Consider the following 21075-nt stretch of genomic DNA (forward strand, 5'->3'; position numbering starts at 1 on the left):
ATACAATTGACATCTTATACTATTTGTATAATAAGAATGTGTACCCAAAACATTGACCTGGTACTTTGTGCAAAGATATACAATTAGTTTCCCCATTCCATTTCATTCCAATCCTACTGCTTCCTGGATTCAATCTCTAGCCATGTGTTTCTTCATTTACTCATTTTCTTTCTGTCACTATAAAATGTTACTATATTTTAGGATGTCCATTATATTTCCTGCACCTATAATCTGTCCAATAGATCCTACCTTTCAATTAATTGCTCATTCTTGTTAAAGGAGATTGTCTTCTCTCTAACATCTGTACCTTCTTGTTATTATTATTACTATTCTTAGCAAGAATTATTTTTTAATTTGCTTGCGAAGAACTCAAGGAACATCATTCTCCCTGGTGAGATGTAACATCTCTATCTTTCTAGAATTAAGACTTCTGACTTCTTTTTTGTTCCTAGGTTATGCATGAGTTTTGCTAAGACATTTTAAGAATACTTTTAGTATATGTGATATACTATTTATTATTTATTTACACAAGTTCACATCCAATTCCCAAGACTCTACTATAATAATTCTAATCAGCTCTCCCCAGACAGGTGCCTTCACATTTGTCAGTTCTCCAGCTCCCAGGATTCCTAGTTACTTGTTGGCTACAAAAAATAGCTATTTAATAAAACTATAGCTTTTCTAACAATGACCAGATAATACTGACAGGTAAGAACAGAGTTATCAGACTATGGACTCTGTTTAGCATTATTCCTATAAAATTGATGGCAAGCCCATCAGAGAGTTAATGTGAAAAATAGGGTTTGTTTTTTTAAAGTTCATTCCTTAAATCTTTATATAAGAAGGAAGTGGGATTGCACCTTAAAGTTCACTCCACATAGCCTAGTTTGTCTTTTTCTCCTGTTTGCATGTATATTGTGAATGCCTGAAAATCCTTTTATATCAATGCAGTCTATAAATCTGAGCAAGTGCAACAATGTGCCTGGAAACTTGAGTGCAAAGATTTCTTTTAATTCATATATTTACAGTGAGTGCACAGATGTACTCATTGGGCAAAGCATGGATTTGAGCTCTTTGGATGCCCTCCAAATCCCCATTATTTTTTAAAACACCAGATTAGATTTATGACAGCCCCTTTTTAGGTGCTACTATTCTTCATTATTTTGATCTGAAGCATTGGAATCTTCTTCAGCTATTTTACCATTATGATATATATGGTACATATAAGATTACTGTCAGTTGTATATAGGCAGAATCAATCTATCATGTACTTAGAAGATACCATTTCTATCACTGATGAAAGGGACATAAATTAACAGTTTAATTTACCTTGCCTGTATTTCCTTTTCAAAATATAATACTCAGTGCTTTTTTTGTAAAACAAAAAGGTGCCGGAACTCACACATGTCATACAACCCGGCTTGCCTATCCTACAAGGTTCCATCCAAAAAAGGTGCCGGAACTCCGTTCTGAGCGTTCTATGAGAAAAAAGCCCTGATAATACTTACCTAAATAAAGACTAAACATGTTTGCATTAAAAAAGCACTTCTAATTAATTATCAATGTTGGGGAGAGTCTCCTTTCAGTAGAATTTCACTACACAATCCACCTAGTGGAGTTGATCCACATTGCATACATTTAACAAGGCTCAGTCCCTCAAACATGTCAGAGCTGCTGTTTCAGACCCATTTAATTCATTGGGCTGCCTGAATTACTGAATTTCAGGTAAATGTGCTTTTTCAGACTTCTCAGTAATACTCCAAACGTTTTACTAAAAGTTCCCAACTTCTTCTGTCATATCTCAGTGGTGGAGAACATACTATGTATAGAGAACTCTCTTCTTCATTCTTTGTAGCTAGACAAAGCTGCAAAGGTTCTTGCTTGTAAATCTGGAGAGCTGCTGCTAATCACTATAGGTAATATTGTACTAAATAAATGAAAGTTGTTGTTAGCTGCGAAGTCGTATCCGACCCATCACGACCCTATGGACAACGTTCCTCAAGGCCTTCCTGTCCTCTTCCATCTTCTGGAGTCCATTTAAGCTCACGCCTACTGCTTCAGTGACTCCATCCAGCCACCTCATTCTCTGTCGTCCCATACTTCTCTTTCCCTCAACCTTTCCCAGCATTAGGCTCTTCTCCAGTGAGTCCTTCCTTCTCAATAGGTGGCCAAAGTATTTGAGTTTAAGCTTCAGGATCTGGCCTTCTAAAGAGCAGTCAGGGTTGATCTCCTCTAGGACTGACCGGTTTGATCAACTTGCAGTCCAAGAGACTCGCAGGAGTCTTCTCTAGCACCATAGTTCAAAGGCCTCAATTCTTTGACACTCAGCCTTTTTTATGGTCCAACTTTCACTACCATACATTGCAACTGGGAAGACCACAGCCTTGACTATACGCACTTTTGTTGGCAGGGTGATGTCTCTGCTTTTTAGTGTGCTGTCTAGATTTGACATGGCTTTCCTCCCAAGGAGCAAGCGTCTTTTAATTTCTTGGCTACAGTCCACATCTGCAGTGATCTTGGAGCCCAGGAAAATAAAATCTGTCACTACCTCCATTTCTTCCCCATCTATTTGCCAGGAATTGAGAGGGCCAGATGCCATGATATTGGTTTTCTTAATGTTAAGTTACAACCCAAGTTTTGCACTCTCCTTCTTCACCCGCATCAAGAGGCTCTTTAGTTCCTCTTCACTTTCTGCCATTAGAGTGGTATCATCTGCATATCTTAGGTTGTTGATATTTCTCCAGCAATCTTAATTCCAACTTTTGATTCATCTAGCCCTGCCTTTCTCATGATGTGCTCTGCATATAAGTTAAATAGGCAGGGTGACAGTATACAGCCTTGCTGGACTCCTTTCCCAATTTTGAACCAATCAGTGGTTCCGTGTCCAGTTCTCACTGTTGCTTCTTGGCCCACATATAGGTTTCTCAAGAGACAAATAAGATGGTCTGGTATGCCCATCTCTTTAAGAACTTGCCACAGTTTTTTATGATCCACACAATCAAAGGCTTTAGCATAGTCAATGAAGCATGTCACTAGCTGTGTTGTTGCTCAGCTTTTCTAAAGCCCTCTTCACTTCACATTCTAGGATGTCTGGCTTAAGGTCAGTGACCACCTCATTGTGATTATCAGGGACGTTAAGCTGGTTCTTGTATAGTTCTTCTGTGTAATTTTGCCACCTCTTCTTAATCTCTTCTGCCTCTGTTAGCTCCCTGCCATTTTGGTTTTTTATCATGCCCATTTTGGCATTAAACGTTCCCTTCATCTCTCCAATTTTCTTCAAATGATCTCTGGTCTTCCCTATTCTATTGTTTTCTTCTATTTCTTTGCACTGTTCATTTAAGAAGGCATTATCTCTTCTAGCTATTCTCTGGAATTCTGCATTCAATTGGGCGTATCTTTCTTTTTCTCCCTTGCCTTTCGCTTCCCTCCTTTCCTCAGCTATTTGCAAAGCTTTCTCAGACAGCCATTTTGCTTTCTTGCATTTCTTTTTCTTTGGGATGGTTTTGATTGCTACCTGTTGTACAATGTTGCGAACCTCTGTCCATAGTTCTTCAGGCACTCTGTCTATCAGATCTAATTCCTTAAATCTATTTGTCACCTCTACTGTATATTCAACAGGGATATGATTTAATTCATACCTGAGTGGCCTAGTGCTTTTCCCTACTTTCTTCAGTTTAAGCCTAAACTTTGCAATGAGAAGTTCATGGTCTTAGCCACAGTCAGCTCCTGGTCTTGTTTTTACTGACTGTATAGAGCTTCTCCATCTTTGGTTGCAGAGCATATAGTCATTCTTATTTCTGTGTTGACTGTCTGGTGATGTCCATGTGTAGAGCCATCTCTTGGGTTGTTGGAAAAGAGTGTTTGCTATGACCATTGTATTCTCTTGACAAAATTCTATCAGCCTGTGCACTGCTTCATTTTGTACTCCAAGGCCAAACTTGCTTGTTATTCCGGTTATCTTTTGGTTTCCTACTTTAGCATTCCAATCCCCCATGATGATAAGGACATCATTTTTTGGTGTTAGTTCTATAAGGTGCTGTAGAGTTTCATAGAACCAATCAATTTCATCCTCTTCAGCACTGTTGGTTGGGGCATAGACTTGGACTACTGTGATATTGAATGGTTTGCCTTGGATTCAAACTGAGATCATTCTGTCATTTTGAGGATTGTATCCCAGTATTGCTTTTCCTAATCTTTTATTGACTATGAAGGCTACTCCATTTCTTTTCAGGGATTCTTGCCTGCAGTAGTATACCTGATGGTCATCTGAATTAAATTCACCCATTCGTGTCCATTTAAGATGTCGATGTTCAGTCTTGTCATCTCTTGTTTGACCACATCCAGCTTTCCTTGATTCATGGATCTTACATTCCAGGTTCCTATGGAGAAAAAATCTTTACAGCATCGGACTTTCCTTTCACCACCAGACACATCCACAGCTGAGCGTCCTTTCGGCTTTGGCCCAGTCGCTTCATTCTTTCTGGCGCTACTAGTACTAGCCCTCTGCTCTTCCCCAGTAGCATATTAGACACCTTCTAACCTGAGGGGTTCATCTTCCAGCGTCATATCGTTTTGCCTTTTGGTACTGTCCATAGGAAGCCAAAAGATAACTGGAATAACAGGCAAGTTTGGCCTTGGAGTACAAAATGAAGCAGGGCACAGGCTGATAGAATTTTGCCAAGAGAATACGATGGTCATAGCAAACACTCTTTTCCAACAACCCAAGAGACGGCTTTACACATGGACATGACCAGACGGTCAACACAGAAATCAGATTGACTATATTCTCTGCAGCCAAAGATGGAGAAGCTCTATACAGTCAGTAAAAACAAGACGAGGAGCTGACTGTGGCTCAGACCATGAGCTTCTTGTTGCAAAGTTTAGGCTTAAATTAAAGAAAGTAGGGAAAAGTGCTAGGCCAGTCAGGTATGAATTAAATCATATCCCTGTTCAATATACAGTAGAGGTGACAAATAGATTTAAGGAATTAGATCTGATAGACAGAGTGCCTGAAGAACTATGGACAGAGGTTCACAACATTGTACAACAGGTAGCAACCAAAACCATCCCAAAGAAAAAGAAATGCAAGAAAGCAAAATGGCTGTCTGAGGAAGCTTTGCAAATAGCTGAGGAAAGGAGGGAAGCGAAAGGCAAGGGAGAAAAAGAAAGATACGCCCAATTAAATGCAGAATTCCAAAGAATAGCTAGAAGAGATAAGAATGCCTTCTTAAATGAACAGTGCAAAGAAATAGAAGAAAACAATAGAATAGGGAGGACCAGAGATCTTTTCAAGAAAATTGGAGAGATGAAAGGAACATTTCATGCAAAAATGGGCATGATAAAGGACCAAAATGGCAGGGAGCTAACAGAGGCAGAAGAGATTAAGAAGAGATGGCAAAATTACACAGAAGAACTATACAAGAATGAGCTTAACGTCCCTGACAATCACAATGAGGTGGTCACTGACCTCGAGCCAGACATCCTAGAATGTGAAGTGAAGTGGGCCTTAGAAAAGCTGAGCAACAACAAAGCTAGTGGAGGTGACAGTATTCCAGCTGAGCTATTCAAAATCTTAAAAGACAATGCAGTAAAAGTGCTACACTCAATTTGCCAGCAAATTTGGAAAACTCAACAGTGGCCACAGGATTGGAAAAGATCAGTTTACATTCCAATTCCAAAGAAAGGCAGTGCCAAAGAATGTTCAAACTATCGCACCATTGCACTCATTTCTCATGCTAGTAAAGTCATGCTTAAAATCCTACAAGCTAGACTTCAGCAGTATGTGGATCGAGAACTACCAGAAGTACAGGCAGGATTTCGAAGAGGCAGAGGAACTAGAGATCAAATTGCTAACATACGCTGGATCATGGAGAAAGCTAGAGAGTTCCAGAAAAACATCTACTTCTGCTTCATTGACTATGCTAAATCCTTTGATTATGTGGATCATAGCAAACTGTGGCAAGTCCTTAAAGAGATGGGCATACCGGACCATCTTATTTGTCTCTTGAGAAACCTATATGCGGGCCAAGAAGCAACAGTGAGAACTGGACACGGAACCACTGATTGGTTCAAAATTGGGAAAGGAGTCCGGCAAGGCTGTATACTGTCGCCCTGCCTATTTAACTTATATGCAGAGCACATCATGAGAAAGGCAGGGCTAGATGAATCAAAAGTTGGAATTAAGATTGCCGGAAGAAACATCAACAACCTAAGATATGCAGATGATACCACTCTAATGGCAGAAAGTGAAGAGGATCTAAAGAGCCTCTTGTTGCAAGTGAAGAAGGAGAGTGCAAAACTTGGGTTGAAACTAAACATTAAGAAAACCAAGATCATGGCATCTGGCCCTCTCAATTCCTGGCAAATAGATGGGGAAGAAATGGAGGTAGTGACAGATTTTATTTTCCTGGGCTCCAAGATCACTGCAGATGGGGACTGTAGCCAAGAAATTAAAAGACGCTTGCTCCTTGGGAGGAAAGCCATGGCAAATCTCGACAGCACACTAAAAAGCAGAGACATCACCCTGTCAACAAAAGTGCATATAATCAAGGCTATGGTCTTCCCAGTTGCAATGTATGGCAGTGAAAGCTGGACCATAAGAAAGGCTGAGCACCAAAGAATTGAAGCCTTTGAACTCTGGTGCTGGAGAAGACTCCTGCAAGTCCCTTGGACTGCAAGGCGATCAAACCGGTCAGTCCTAGAGGAGATCAACCCTAACTGCTCTTTAGAAGGCCAGATCCTGAAGCTAAAACTCAAATACTTTGGCCACCTAATGAGAAGGAAGGACTCACTGGAGAAGAGCCTAATGCTGGGAAAGATGGAGGGCAATAGAAGAAGGGGACGACAGAGAATGAGGTGGCTGGATGGAGTCACTGAAGCAGTACGCGTGAGCTTAAATGGACTCCAGAAGATGGTAGAGGACAGGAAGGCCTGGAGGAACATTGTCCATAGGGTCACGATGGGTCGGACACGACTTCGCAACTAACAACAACAACATAGGGTTTTCATGGCAAAGATACTGGAGTAGGTTGTCATTTCCTTCTCCAGTGGATCACGTTTTGTCAGAACTCTCTGCTATGACCTTTCCGTCTTGGGTGGCCCTGCACGGCATAGCTCATAGCTTCATTGAATTATGCAAGCCCCTTCACCACGACAAGGCAGTAATCCATGAAGGGGAAATAAAAGTTAAACTAAGAATAAAGCTCTGCTTTGACTTTCTTTTCTATTCTGATTGTGGCAGATAGAAGTTGAATAAAGAAAGAAATCTTATAACTACATTGGCTTTAGTGATCCTGTAACACTGAGCCATCATAATGCTGGATTATATTTGAAAACTTATAGTAGTTCTGAACAGGCAGAATCCAACTGCAACCTTACTGTTCAGTCCCCATAAATCACAACAGAATGACAGTGGCAACTTTCCACCCAATAGCCAGCTAATGACATACTCATCAGGAATGGAGGAATGCTGTACACCACATTATCTTCTCTCTGTTCCTGTGGCATCCAAAGGAAAGCCATAGGGAAAAACATGTTTCTCTTCCTACCACTTCTTCTTTTTACTCAGTCATCTGTTCAGATGGATTGGGCATAACTGATACCATCTTTTTAAAGAGGAACTTTGCCTTCCTTCCTTCCTTCCTTCCTTCCTTCCTTCCTTCCTCCCTCCCTCCCTCTCTCTTTCTTTCTTTCTTTTTCTTTTTCCTTTCTTTCTCCTAATCCATCACACATAAATCTATCCTTTCAGTTCAAGACAAAGATCACTTATTGATAAATCAACCTAATTTTTAAAAAAACATTACTTATATGTATTTTAATATATTATATGCTATGTGTGGATATTGTCCATATATTCTCTATGGAGTACTGTAGTTAGATTTACTTGAAAGTAGTGCAGATTATTTATTTTTATTTTTATTTTTATTCCATTTATATCCCGCCCTTCTCCGAAGACTCAGGGCGGCTTACAAGCTTAGCAGTAGCCTTCATTCTATGTATATGCCTGCTTATTAGGGCTTTCACACACACCCCAAGCGGCATTATTACAAAGTCAGCTTAATTGCCCCCAACAATCTGGGTCCTCATTTTACCTACCTCAGAAGGATGGAAGGCTGAGTCAACCTTGAGCCTGGTGGGACTCGAACCTGCACTAATTCCAGGCAGCTGGTGTGACACTTCTTATTTTCAGAACCTTTTTTTGTACTGTAGCAACTACTCAGTCTTGAGTTTCACTATACATGGATACATGCATATTAAAAACAGAAATGTATTTTTGAAGGAAAATTTTTTATACTTGAAACATCCAAAAACATTTTCTGCTGCTGCACGTACTGTTCACCACTTCTTTCCAATTGTTAAGAAGGGGAACTTATCTTCTGTTATCTGAGATTACTTTCTTTCTTTTCTTTCTTTTTAAACTTTCAGGTATGCTTGTGGACATAACCAAAGACTACAAATATATGTATTTTGTCTGTGGTGTAATTGTTGTTGTTTCAAGCATTTGGCTGTTCATTGGAAATGCAATCAATTATAGACTTTTGGCGAAAGAGAAGAAATTAGAAGATGAAAGGCAGAACGCCTTAAAGAATGCTGATTCCAAGGAAGTGGAGCCTTTGACCCACAAAGAAAGTGAAGAAGTTCTCAACAGATCCAGCAAAATGCAAGACAGTCCTTCAGAAAGAGAAACAAATATTTAACATAAATATACATATTTATAATGTTCAAACTACATGCCAGATGTTTTGTAATAATTATAATCAATTACAATACCAAATGGCAATTAGCATTTACAAAACCACATGTATTATAAAACACAGTAAATTAAATCACTGTTCTGTCCCTTCTAAAGAGAGGGAAGGATACAGAAAGAGTCTTCCCAGAACTGCATTAAAACATTTGCCTCTTCAATCACATTGCCCTGGTAACAACTGACTTCTATTAAAATGTCAAGCTATTCACAGCTAGACTTTTCTGTATCTGGTCTTCAAACAATCTGTACCTGTCCAGGTGTACACAATAATTGCAACAAGGGAACAATCTATAGTGTGGTATGAGAAGGGAGATTTATGTTGGAGTCTTTCAAAGATCCATTGTTTATTCTGCTCTACATTTGTTGGAGCAGGATTTGGCATGATGTTTTATTTTGATGTCATGTATTCTAGGGCTCCTGTAGAATTTGATATGAATTGCTTAAACATAAATCCCAAACAGGGATAGTGCTGTGTAGTGCCATGACAGTAGGATCTTCCTGTAACAAATATTCTTCCTCCAACAATGCCTCACCCAAAAAGTGCTACTATAGTAAAGGGGGGAACAATTACTGTACTGAAGAAATACCCATGTCTACTGATCTTTTCACTAGATAATTTTTGTGTGAGAGGAGTTGTTTGATTTGTTGCTTTTTTATTGTTCACTAGAAGGAAACAGTTTAAAGTGATGAGTTCAAATATGAAAGTAAAAATGGAATAACTCTTAATAACTACTTGAGTAAAAAGTGCACAAAAATGTATCACTATTGTTTTTATAATGCATTTTTGGTAGATCCAACTGGGTCATTATCTCTGATCAAACTTTTACTATGTGGCTTTTAAAGATATATGAAAAGGGTAAGTGTTATTGCTAAATGCAATAATGTTTTCATTTTAGCTAATAAATAGGGTTTTTTCCACTGTAAAAACATTAGTCATTTAAGATCTGGAAATAATACTTATGATGGATTGTCTCATCATTGTATATTGTAGCTAGATATGCTGGCACAAATGTTAGCATCAGGGTATAACTTTTGAACAACGTATTGCCTTGTGATCATCACTTCTCTCTGTTTGTATTCATACTTATTGAAACAACCTCCCTTATCTTATTAAATACTCTGCCCTTGGTGATCATTATTCTTTTCAAGATGTGGGAGATGAATCTTTGCCACACTCACATTATTCCCTGTTAATAAAGTTACTCTCAACAAGGATTCAATGTTTTCCTATTACAGACCACACAGTGTGAAATGTTCATAGGGATATCAGGGACCAGAAAAAAATAATCAGGAGGGAGACTGTATCAGATTTGTGGACTGCCAACTGACCATCTTTAATTTTTTTCCCATCTTTAGAAGCAAAATCGATGGATCATAAAGCAGTAGAAGTTTTATTTTTTCTTTTCTTTTCCTTAGTATGTGATTATTTTAAGAATAAATAATTGTTCTAATTGGTGACGTTCGATTCCAGACTATTCTACTCTGGAACAGTGATTCTGGCTAGATTGAATTTTGGTATAAAGATCCCCAAATACCCTATCTGAAAAATAAAAATAGTTGATCAGTACATAGATCTGATCAGTTCCTCAGATCTGAATGTCATCAGGCAGACCTTCTCCCATTAAAATTTCTTTCCTTGTTCACAAGGCACTAATAGATAATAGGGGATTGTGGATCCCATGATTATGGACCATGGACCTCAAACAAAGAGTTGAGATGGATCCAGTCTTTCTCAGCTGGCCAATATGCATCTCAAGCAGTGGCCTCTGTACAGTTCTTGTAATTGTGCTGAGCTATAGTTACAAAAAAAGCATTGATCCCACTGTACTAATTAGAAATAGAACCATTTAACTACCTACTCTTATGAAGCTGCTTTCAAGGAGCACTTCACTCAAGATCTTCATCAAAGCAAACCACTTTCAGAGATCTGCATAGTCTAAATTGATCTTGAGTTTCACATCTTACAATGGTGATACAAAACCAGATAACCAATTTTGCACATTAAGTGGTAAAATTCGCATGCAGTCCATTGTTGATTATCTTGTTTTTTCCTCATGAAACATAGTTCTAAAAAGATCTCAGACATTCAACTATCACTGATGTTCACTTTACTTCTTGCTACACTATTACTATACTTTGTTCAGAAAGCAGTACTGTAACTCAGCTATTTATAGAGTATCAATTGTAGCTGTAAAGACCAAGCTTGTTGTAATGGTTAAGATTAGAAACAGGGAGATGATTCGCTCTTGTCCCACCTTAGGCTTAAAGCTGGCAAGGTGACCTTGGGTCAAACACTCTCAGCCCTAGGAACTAGGCTATGCCAAACCTCTTCTAAAATCTTGCCAAGAAAACTGCAGGGGCTTGTCCAGGCAGCTGCCAGAAGTCAATATGCATGTGTGTACAGTGCACACACACACAAACACAAACACACACTATAGCCATAAGAAATCATCCTTAAATGAGCCACAGGATATGCTGCTGCTTAATAGTTGACATCTACAATGCAAGCTGCTTAATTCAAACACAATAAAAGAAAGTGCAGTCTTCACACCCTGCTTTTTAAACTTTTAATTATAGATTTCTAACCAGACTAGAAACAGAGCAAGCAGGAAATAAATTTGGGTTCATGAAGCATTCATTTTATCATCCCAGATCACTAATGTAATATGAATTTGGAAGGTAGAATTCCCCCCCCCCCATGGTGTAATTCTTGTTTCCATTCTACTCAATTATTCACAATCCACTATACAATGAATTTCTACAAGATAAGTCTTCTACAATTAATTTGGACAGTTCTCTCCACTAAAGATGCATTTGCAATGAGACGTTAACTTGATCTCTGTTCAAAAATTTAAGTCAGACAACTTTGTTTTGTCTCATGGAATTCAATGAGATGCTAATTCATAGCTTCACCATAGTTGCCTTAGTTCAACCTATTGATGTGTCACTATATACAGTAAGTAGTTATAGGATTATACAGTAAGTAGTTATAGGAGCATGGGGTTCACACTGAGCACCCAAACTCCATCCTCCACAAATCTTGTTGGATTTAGCAGCAAGTCTGAAAGGATATTCTTTTTCTATTCACTTCAGGAGAAGTAGAACATACTATGTCACCCACAACTTTCCTTTTCAAGGTTCTTGATAGCAAAAGAATAGCTTGAATCTTGAATATTACTTATATTCAAGGAATTACCAGAGAATCACTTTCAGGCTTCCTCACTCATGTCAATGGCTAAGAGCAGGATATGTCAGGATAATTAGATGAAATTTCTTGTATTCATCTGTATGTCTGAATAGGGCTCAGACTGCTGTAGAGCTTGTGTAAGGGTTCTATGAAGGGCATACTATTGTGAGGAATAATGAGAGCTATATTTATGTGTCAGCAGCTGCAGCCAGGATGAAGAAATAAAAGGTCTGTGTGTGTGAGAGAGAAGGAATTTAAATTTGATTACATTAAATTTCAACCTAATTAGAATTAAATGCACATGGGAACACATGTGTGTAGTATTTTCTTCCTCTCACAATAAAAAAGTGCAATTCAGTTCTAACTTTTGAAAATTTTTGTGGGCCATACTCAGGGTGTTCGGAGGCTTTTACACATGCACGTTTCCTTATTTTTACATAATGGTAATTATATATTTTCATCTTATACAAAGCAAGTTGTCCATTGTTAAGTGCATATGGTATACAGGATGTACAATGTTGCCCATATATATGTATGAAATTACTGAGGAGTGGTGACATCCCTGGCCCCTGTGTCAGGTTGGTTTACCTAGATTGCCTTTAGATACATACTTTAAAAAAGAAATATTAAACTTGCATGTAGATTCCATGTAATTTCCATGTGATTAGAACAGATAGTTCTGTAGCCAGAATGATATGAAAACCTCTGTCTGCATGAAGATAACTTAAAAATAGACAGTCTTTTTTATTTGGCCTAGAAATCTCTGAAAGCATAAGGCCCCCATCTGACCCTTATCATCTTCCACCACAAACTTCCACAAAACAAAAACAGTTCTAAATCATTCCACGCTGTTCCTATGAAGAGGTTTTCAGGGCCATTACGTGGGGAGGGTGTGTGGTTGCCTATGGCCACAGTTGCCCATTTTTGCATGGAACACCAGGCTAGGGTTTCCTGCCTGAGCAGGGGGTTGGACTAGATGACCTCCAAGGTCCCTTCCAACATCATAATTATCATCATTATTATTATTTGGGCCTTTTTAGGAGAGGTGAGGAAGCACATTCTGGTCAGAGGTAAGAATGCTGTCCTTCTTGTGAGTGATGTGATGCTTCTATCTATGCATGTAATGGGTGACCAGCTTGGATAAATATGAAGTCCTTAAAGAAAGAAAAGTCTTAACAAATATAGCAAAATACATTTGTTGATTACCTAAGAGTGGGGGGAAAAAGATACAAATGCTCACAGTTAGCAGATTAGAGATAGAAAGACCTCTAGGTATTTGGTTTTTTTTTTAACAACAGTGAAGCTTGGTGACACATTTATCTCAATCATCTTTTCCCTCGCTCTCTTCCTTCTTTGCCTTAGTGTCTTACAGTATTTTGTATCATTTACTGTTCTAACATTTTACTGCTTAGCTTATAATTAAAATTAAAAATGTGTGCCATGAACTATTGCCATTTCAAGACCTTTGGCATTTAAAATACTGGCAGTTCAGTTTACTAGTAAAGGAGCAAATAAAATTAATTAGCCAAACAATTGGTATTATAGAATAGGTATGTATGTATGTGTATATATGTATGTATGTATATTTAGCTTTGATTATAGATTGGTTAAGCTTTGTGTTATTGCTAGAGACAAAATCTAAAATGGTTAAGCTTTGTGTTATTGCTAGAGACAAAATGGTTAAGCTTTGTGTTATTGCTAGAGACAAAATCTAAAAATGGCACCATTTCTTGTGATTGCCCTTTGTCATGAATTTTTAGAAGCATTCTTAGTCCCACCTTAGGCACAAACCCACTAGGTGACTTGCGGCTAATCACACTCTCAGCCTCAGGAAGCAGGCAATGGCAAACCACTTTGGATAAACCTAGCAAAGAAAACTGCAGGAACTTGCCAAGACAGTCACCAGAAATCAAGACTGGCTTGAAGACACACACACACTCAGAGGGGAGGGGGAAGTAGGGGAGCAAAGTAGGCAGGAGGAGAAAGGAGTGGGCAAAGCTATCAATAAAAGAGAATATTTGTAGCTCAGGATTGAAATAAAAAGTCCTTAGTGCTCTCTGAACTTGGTTGTTTTCTTGCAGATGTTTTATTACCCAAACTAACTAACATCATACAGTGCACATGATGATGTTACCCAATTTGGATAATGAAATGTCTCCAAGAAAACAACCAAGCTCAGGGTATAGCTATACGTCAAAACATGGCAGGCACATTAAAAAAAATGGCAGGAAAGTTGTATGTGTTCAAACCTTAGAGTACAGTTGTGTGTGTTAAACTATCTCAAAATAGTAGAAAATCTTGCTAGTGAGTTTCAATGGTTGAGATAAGTGTTGCAAGAACTACAAAATATGAGCTTCAGGAACAAATGCAGCCTTTGAGGCAAAGGTTTGCCTATATAATATCCTACATCCTATGACATACTTAGATTTTGGAACTCCTAAGCTTGATGTAAAAAAAGCAGTTTAAAAATAGGAGTTGAGTTAGAAAGCCATTCACCTATAGCAAAGTAATTACCTGTGGGTGGTTGTCTTTACTTCAATTTAAATAAATCAGTTTTTTATTTACTCCATTTTGCAGCCACATATATATTATAAATGGAAGAAATGAGACTGAAAACCTTATGCGTTGTTATCTGTAAGTCATAGTATGTAAACTCATGGCCCAGAGTATTCAGTTCATCTTATCCTGGCTTTTAATTAATGATAATTTATACATTGCAGAACTGTAGTTTCTTTTGCCATTATGGACAGGACAAAAAAAGAAAAGCCTCCTTTCATTATCAAATAGTTTTCATTATTCATGTCTGCTGGAAATGTTATGTGTCCATCAGTGTGTGTGTGTGTGTGTGTGTGTGTGTGTTGGATAAAATGTATTTGTAAAAGATGACAACAATGATGTTTTCCTGTAGAATACTTGATTATTTCTTCCATTTACTTCCAGTCTTACTTTAATTAGGAATTTATTATAGTGAACATTGCAATATTTTACAACATTGCTTTGAAGTTATCTCAATGTGGGCTGAAATATCACCACATATATTTTAAATTCTGCAAGAGTATAAGTAACTGGTTGTTTTTTTTAAAAAGGTGTGTTGCAGTGATAATTTCTGAACAAAATATATTATAGGTTTTTGTTTGTTTCTATATATGTTTGAACTAAATATGAACCTGAATTATTAAATAGCCACAGAAGCAAAGCCTGTTAAGAAACAAATGCCATTTTGTTGCTTGGATGTTCATTGTAATGGAGAATGCTTGAATTGGGAGGATTCTAAATTCACATAGTAAAAAGTTATCCCATGTCTGGAATCTAAAAGGCTAAAAACCATTTAAAGGTAAAACATTTAAACCAGTTCTCCTTAAGCCTCATCATTTATTGTAGTCCTCATGCTGCTTCAACCTTCACAATATAACCTCCCATTTTCCCTGAGATGGAAGATCTGAACTTGTTCTACTCAAACTACATGCAGGTTGTTGATTTGGATAGAACAATAATATAATGGCTGTTAGTGAGTATAATCAATATTGTGATAAATGTTATAAATTGCATCTTAACTGTTTCTTCTGCTGAGGCCTACCAGTCTAGAAATATGATGCCTGATAACGTGAAAATATCTTGTGATACCTTCAACACAAACCATTTTATTATTGCTGAATTTTTATTTCCCTGGATATATAGGAAATGGAAGCCAAATATAGAGAGCAAATTTAATTTCACCACCATTTCTATATGTCAGATAAGTGGCAGTATAGTGAATTAGAATATGAAATAAAGATATTCGGCAACAGGAAAAAGATTAGGCACACAGATAAGCTCTGTCCCTCCTTCATTCAATCAGACTGGAAAATAAAATACCAGCAGATAAAGGAGAACAGATAAAGCTAGAATTACAGGTGCATGATTTGGTGGTAGCTGCCTGAACTTGCAAATCTCTGGTATAGGCCAAGCTTCAGGCAAACAATGGATTAATTAAATCAGCAGTATTTTAGTTCCCTTGTGCTAAAAAAATTCTGTCTCCAGAGTCTGTTTTACAGACCCAATCAAACTAATTATTTTCTAAACATAATCTGCAGCCATTCATCTAATTTGTTTCCTGTCTCTTCCAATGCATATGATCATCACACCTGCTAAATTCGAGCATTACACAAGATTAGAAAATGATGGCAAAGCTCTGATTTATAAGATGATACTATGCTGATTAGTTATTTGTTGATAAATTAGCTTGTAGTGAAAGTAAAATCGGGAATATCTTCATAGAACCTACACATTCCCTTCGACACACACAACCATCTTTCAACTGTTAGGAAAGAAGAGGCAAGTCTCTAACGTTTGTGTGCAATGTTCCATCTCCAAAAATCCTTGCCCATTTCTTAAATTTAAAGATTGGAGCAGGACTGATTGCAAATCAGTAAGGCTGCTTGAAATTTCAAGTTGAAAGTTCAATTTAAAGGCATTTTGATAAAATCACCCCCTCAAATTGAACCTTTGAATCACTGAAACAATTTGATATGTCAAATAAAATTGGGTATTCCTTTCTTGAATGCAATCAACAGTTTGAATTAAACTTGACCGAATTAACTGAATCAACAAGTAGAATAAATCAATTATTTCAGTCAAACTATTTTCAATTATAATCTTTGTATATATTGAAGAGTGAGCTATACAATGCATAAGATGATTTTTTTGGAATGGCACTAAGTTTAGGGTGTGGAGTTTATTGGATAATTTTTGTATTAACAACTGGCTGAGAAACAAGTGAGTCAGTCATCTAAGTTTTCATCTCTTGAGACACAGTTGTGCTCTTTTTTATAGGTAGTCAAAACATAGTGGTTATTCATTCATTTGGGATCTGCCTAGAAGTCAGGGCATTTAAATTATAGCCCTTCAAAAATTATCAAACTGAAATTTCCATTGCTCCATATAATTGGCCAAATTGCTAAAGCCTATAATTGGGGTTCAATCATATCTGGTGGAGCCAACCTCTGATTTAGATTAATGCACAAATTATATAGTGCAGGCATGTCAAACTGCCGGCCTGCGGGCCGGATGCATCACAACAAAACCGTACCCTCCCCATTGCCGGCAATGGGGAAAAAGTCATGATACATTGCGCAACATCACAAGACGTCGCGAGTTTGACATGCCTGATATAGTGGAAAAGAAAAGAGGAAAAGAAAATATCTTTAAATACAGTTAGTGAATCAGATAGAATTCTAGAAACTGATCCTAAAAAAACTAAACTATTTTTTGAGTAGAGAAAAAAGAAATGAGAACGCCTTACAAAGTTTCAGATTCATAGATTACTCCATGTATCATTGATTAAACTAGCTTAATTATTGCATCCTTTTGTTTGAAAAAAATGTTACTTTTAAATTTCAGCTGATTTTATTCAATTTGATGGAACCAGACTCATTGATATCTAGTTGTGTCTTGATTTGCCTCAGGTTTGAATATGTGTGTTTCACAATTACCAATATGTAAATGGCATGTGCAATTTTTTTATTGAACAGTTTTACAAAATTTAGTAATAAACCCCCCTCCCCATCAACCCTCCCCCCTTCTCTTCCCCCCCAGACTTCCCAAAGCAGAATATAGGGTATTATATATAACAATCTTATGAAAACATATGTTAAATATCTATTAAAACATTAACAAACCTTCCACTCTTTAACTCCCTTATAACAAAACTAAAATTATTATGATAACACATCTATAATCATTAAAATTATTCATAAACTATTTGAAATTTTTTAGTCCCATATTTGTTTTGAATATAATCAATCCATCTTTTCCATTCCAAAATATATTTTTCTTGTGATTGTTCTTTCAAATATGCTGAAACGTTTGCCATTTCAGCCACCTCCATCACTTTAAGTGTCCATTGTTCTATTGTAGGTAAATCTTCTTTCTTCCAATGTTGCGCCACCAAAAGGCATGTGCAAATTTAAATGATTGTATACTTCATATATTTCTATACCTGGATGCAAATAAGGCTGAACTGCTACTGTTGGCATATAAAGGAAGATTGTAATAATAAAATCACTATAAAATGCCTATTATTTATTATGGTTGGTCTGAAGTCAGCCAGATGTTTAAACTGGATTTGGCTTTTTTATCCATCTATTAAGTCATCATCATTATTAATATTGTAATTGTTATTTGAAAAACTCCGTATTCTCAAAGTCACTTGCCAGACAGGGAACCAACTATTGAAAATATAATGGAAATACTGTGTTGTGTACTGTCTCTGATTTGTGGCCAATAGAGTTGAGATGAACGTATTTTACTTCCATATTGAAGTTTGTAAACATGCTCTTCCTTTAGTAAACTGTTCTAAGCTATAATGAGATATGTAATAACCATTTCTATGTTAGCCAATGCAATAGTTATACCATTTTTAAAATTTGTTACATGTTTAGAACAATGGCTTTTGTTTGTTTGTTTTTACTTGCAGATATTAACTGTACAACTTTTGACAACCACTTTTTAGCTCAAGGTGCTATTCGCATTCCAAAGATGATCTGAATTAAACAAATATCTTTTTTGTTTCAATAAGCAGTTTTGATGACAAATGTTTACAGTTTACACTATTAACCTGAATAACAACGAACACACCATTATTGTGTTGCATTTAAACAGATATTTATGATTTTTCCTTAATATTGCTATTACAGGTTTATTTTAGCATCTAATGATATCTAAATCCCCATGTATATGCTTAAAGAGCATATCCACAATGAACAAGTTAAGAAGTGAAAAAAATCAAATAAAAATCCTATATAAAATTGATTGTTAGCGATCACTATTATTTCATGTGCTACTCCTGTTCATCTGATATATTTCTTTGCTGCCTGTATTGCTTGCAGGCTACAGATGTAGATTTTATGCACAGAAGAGCAATTGCTTTCTGCCATCGTTCTTCAGTTGCTAAGAGAGACTACTACTTCAATCTTTAGAGAACTGTTGCTAGTCAAAAAAGATTGTCATGAGGCAGAGGCCAGTAAATTTGATTTGCTGCAATGCAGATGCCTTTCCCCCATGGCTCATACTATTATTGTTCCAGAATTCTCTGCATCACACATTTTACTTTTCCTGTATTTCTGCTTAGTAATGTCAGGGGTGTCACATGAGCCATAGGGAGAAGACAAGAAAACTAAATCATTCACTTTAGACCTCATGGTTACTAACAACTGGACAAATATGTCTTTCACATTTATTTCAGTTTCAATTGACTGTGCTAGAATGCAGACTTTGATATTAGCAATTAGTTGATAAAGGTATTTAAAGAAAATATTATTTTTAGTAAAGCTGTTCCCTACTCCCATTTTCCCCTCAAGAAAAATCTTAACACTTAACCATAATGGTTAACTATAATGGTTAACACTTAACTGTAATCAAATATTCTAGTTTTCTTACTGAGCCAATACATATAAATTTGTGTTCTACCCTGTATCCCTTGAAACTCCCATCTCACTTTTTTCAGATTTTAGTGTTTTTAATTTGTGTAGTACTGCTTTACTGTTTCATGTGGAGTCAGTAAATACAATACAAGGCATCACTGTGCAGAAGCCATGTTTTTACAGACGGAGGGAATACAACTACAGGAACAGGAAATGCATCACAAGAACAATAGAGATGAATCATTGACTAGCAATATGAAACAGGAAACAAATACAATAGAATGAATGATAGAGCTGTATATAAGGTAAACATAACACCCATAACATCTTTCCCTTTTCAAGTTAACCAAACAACATTATGAAATTTTGGATGAAAACCAGTAACAACACTTCCTATAGGTTGAGTCTCTTGGGTGGTTGTGAACATCTGCCATTATGGGTGAAGACTGGCCCTCCCTGTACTAAGAGTTTCTCCGACCTTGCTGAGGTTGCTGGGATCTTCTCACCACTTACTGGGACGTTCTGCCTTTGACTGCTGTTAGGTATCCCAGCTCTCTCAGGACTGTTATTAGCATTGGTCTGTAGCATCAGTACTGTGCATTCCCTATTGCCAGTGGGTAAGTATGGCCCAGTAATAACAGGTGAGTCGGGCCTGTCCACTGGATATGGAGAGTCAGGCTGTGAGTCAGTCTGCTCAGCCATATGCAGATCCACACAATTGCGATGATAGAGCGTTCCATCAATGTCCACTAGATAGGAGCGTGGTGCCACCTGTTGCAAACAGATACCTATTTTCCAGCGATCTGTTCAATCTCCAGACAGCAGTTTCATATGGACTCATTCCTCAATATTCAGTTCTGGCAACTCTCTGGCTGATTTGTTATATCTTGCCTTGAATACTTGTCTCTTAAGCCATACATTTTCTGGGATACCAGAATAAGTTGCTCAAGCAACTTATTTGCCACTGGTAAGGAGGTCTTTAGTCTCCTTGACATCAGTCTCTTGACATAGTAATCCATGCCTTCAGTTGGAGTATTTCCCAACAGAGATTGGGAAAATCATTTCTTGTCAATCTTCCAGGCTTCAACACTTCCAACTGAGCTTGGACCACAACTGCCCCCTGCAACTCCTAACTGGCAACTGGTGACTCACGCTGAGATTACTGAGCTTATCTCTGAACTAAAGAATATGAGGGCCTTCTTTAATATGCTTGGGGTCATATATTGGTCAAGTAAAGAAGAAAGTGGGACAAGTCCAGAGTAAATATCACTGCTTCAAATAAATTGCATTCACTCCATCGTCCTTTGTTAAAATTAATGTTAACTTGCTTGAAGATAATCATCATCAGCTGAGATTAGAAACTGTGCACTCATATTGAGTCCCTTTGCACAAACTCCCTCAAGCTATCTGCATAAAATTTGATTTTATCTCTCACTAAATGCAAATTTATCTGTAAAAAAAAGTTTTTTATCAAAGCCTCCCCAAACATGTCACATGGACTTTTTAAAAATAAAGCAAAGGTTAAAGGACTCTAGTTCCACCCGAAACTACTTGCACTAATTAGGTATTCTGCATAAATTTGGAATGGTATTTAGAATTTCTGCAAATTTGATTATATTTTATCTAAAATAAAATAACATAAATTTTACAACTCCTACATTACTAGTTTGAGATTTCCAAAACTAGTTAAGGAAGGCAGAAGAGAGAAAGACAGAGAATACAGATAAGAGACTGTCTAT

At 37.1% G+C, this 21075-nt stretch overlaps 1 protein-coding gene across 2 annotated transcripts in view; it reads left to right on the forward strand.

Annotated features, from left to right (window-relative positions):
• The window catches only part of SLC16A7 (solute carrier family 16 member 7), a 149753-nt gene extending 131062 nt beyond the window's left edge, over nt 1-18691 (forward strand). For both annotated transcript variants that reach the window (XM_081331697.1, XM_081331698.1), the window contains one exon: nt 8425-18691. In XM_081331697.1, coding sequence (XP_081187823.1) covers nt 8425-8696 — 272 coding nt within the window. In that variant the 3' untranslated portion in view covers nt 8697-18691. The remainder of the gene's footprint in view (nt 1-8424) is intronic.
• The last annotated feature ends 2384 nt before the right edge of the window (nt 18692-21075 follow it).

Source organism: Vipera berus (genome assembly GCF_964194415.1).
Source record: "Vipera berus genome assembly, chromosome: 6".
Lineage (NCBI taxonomy): Eukaryota > Metazoa > Chordata > Lepidosauria > Squamata > Viperidae > Vipera > Vipera berus.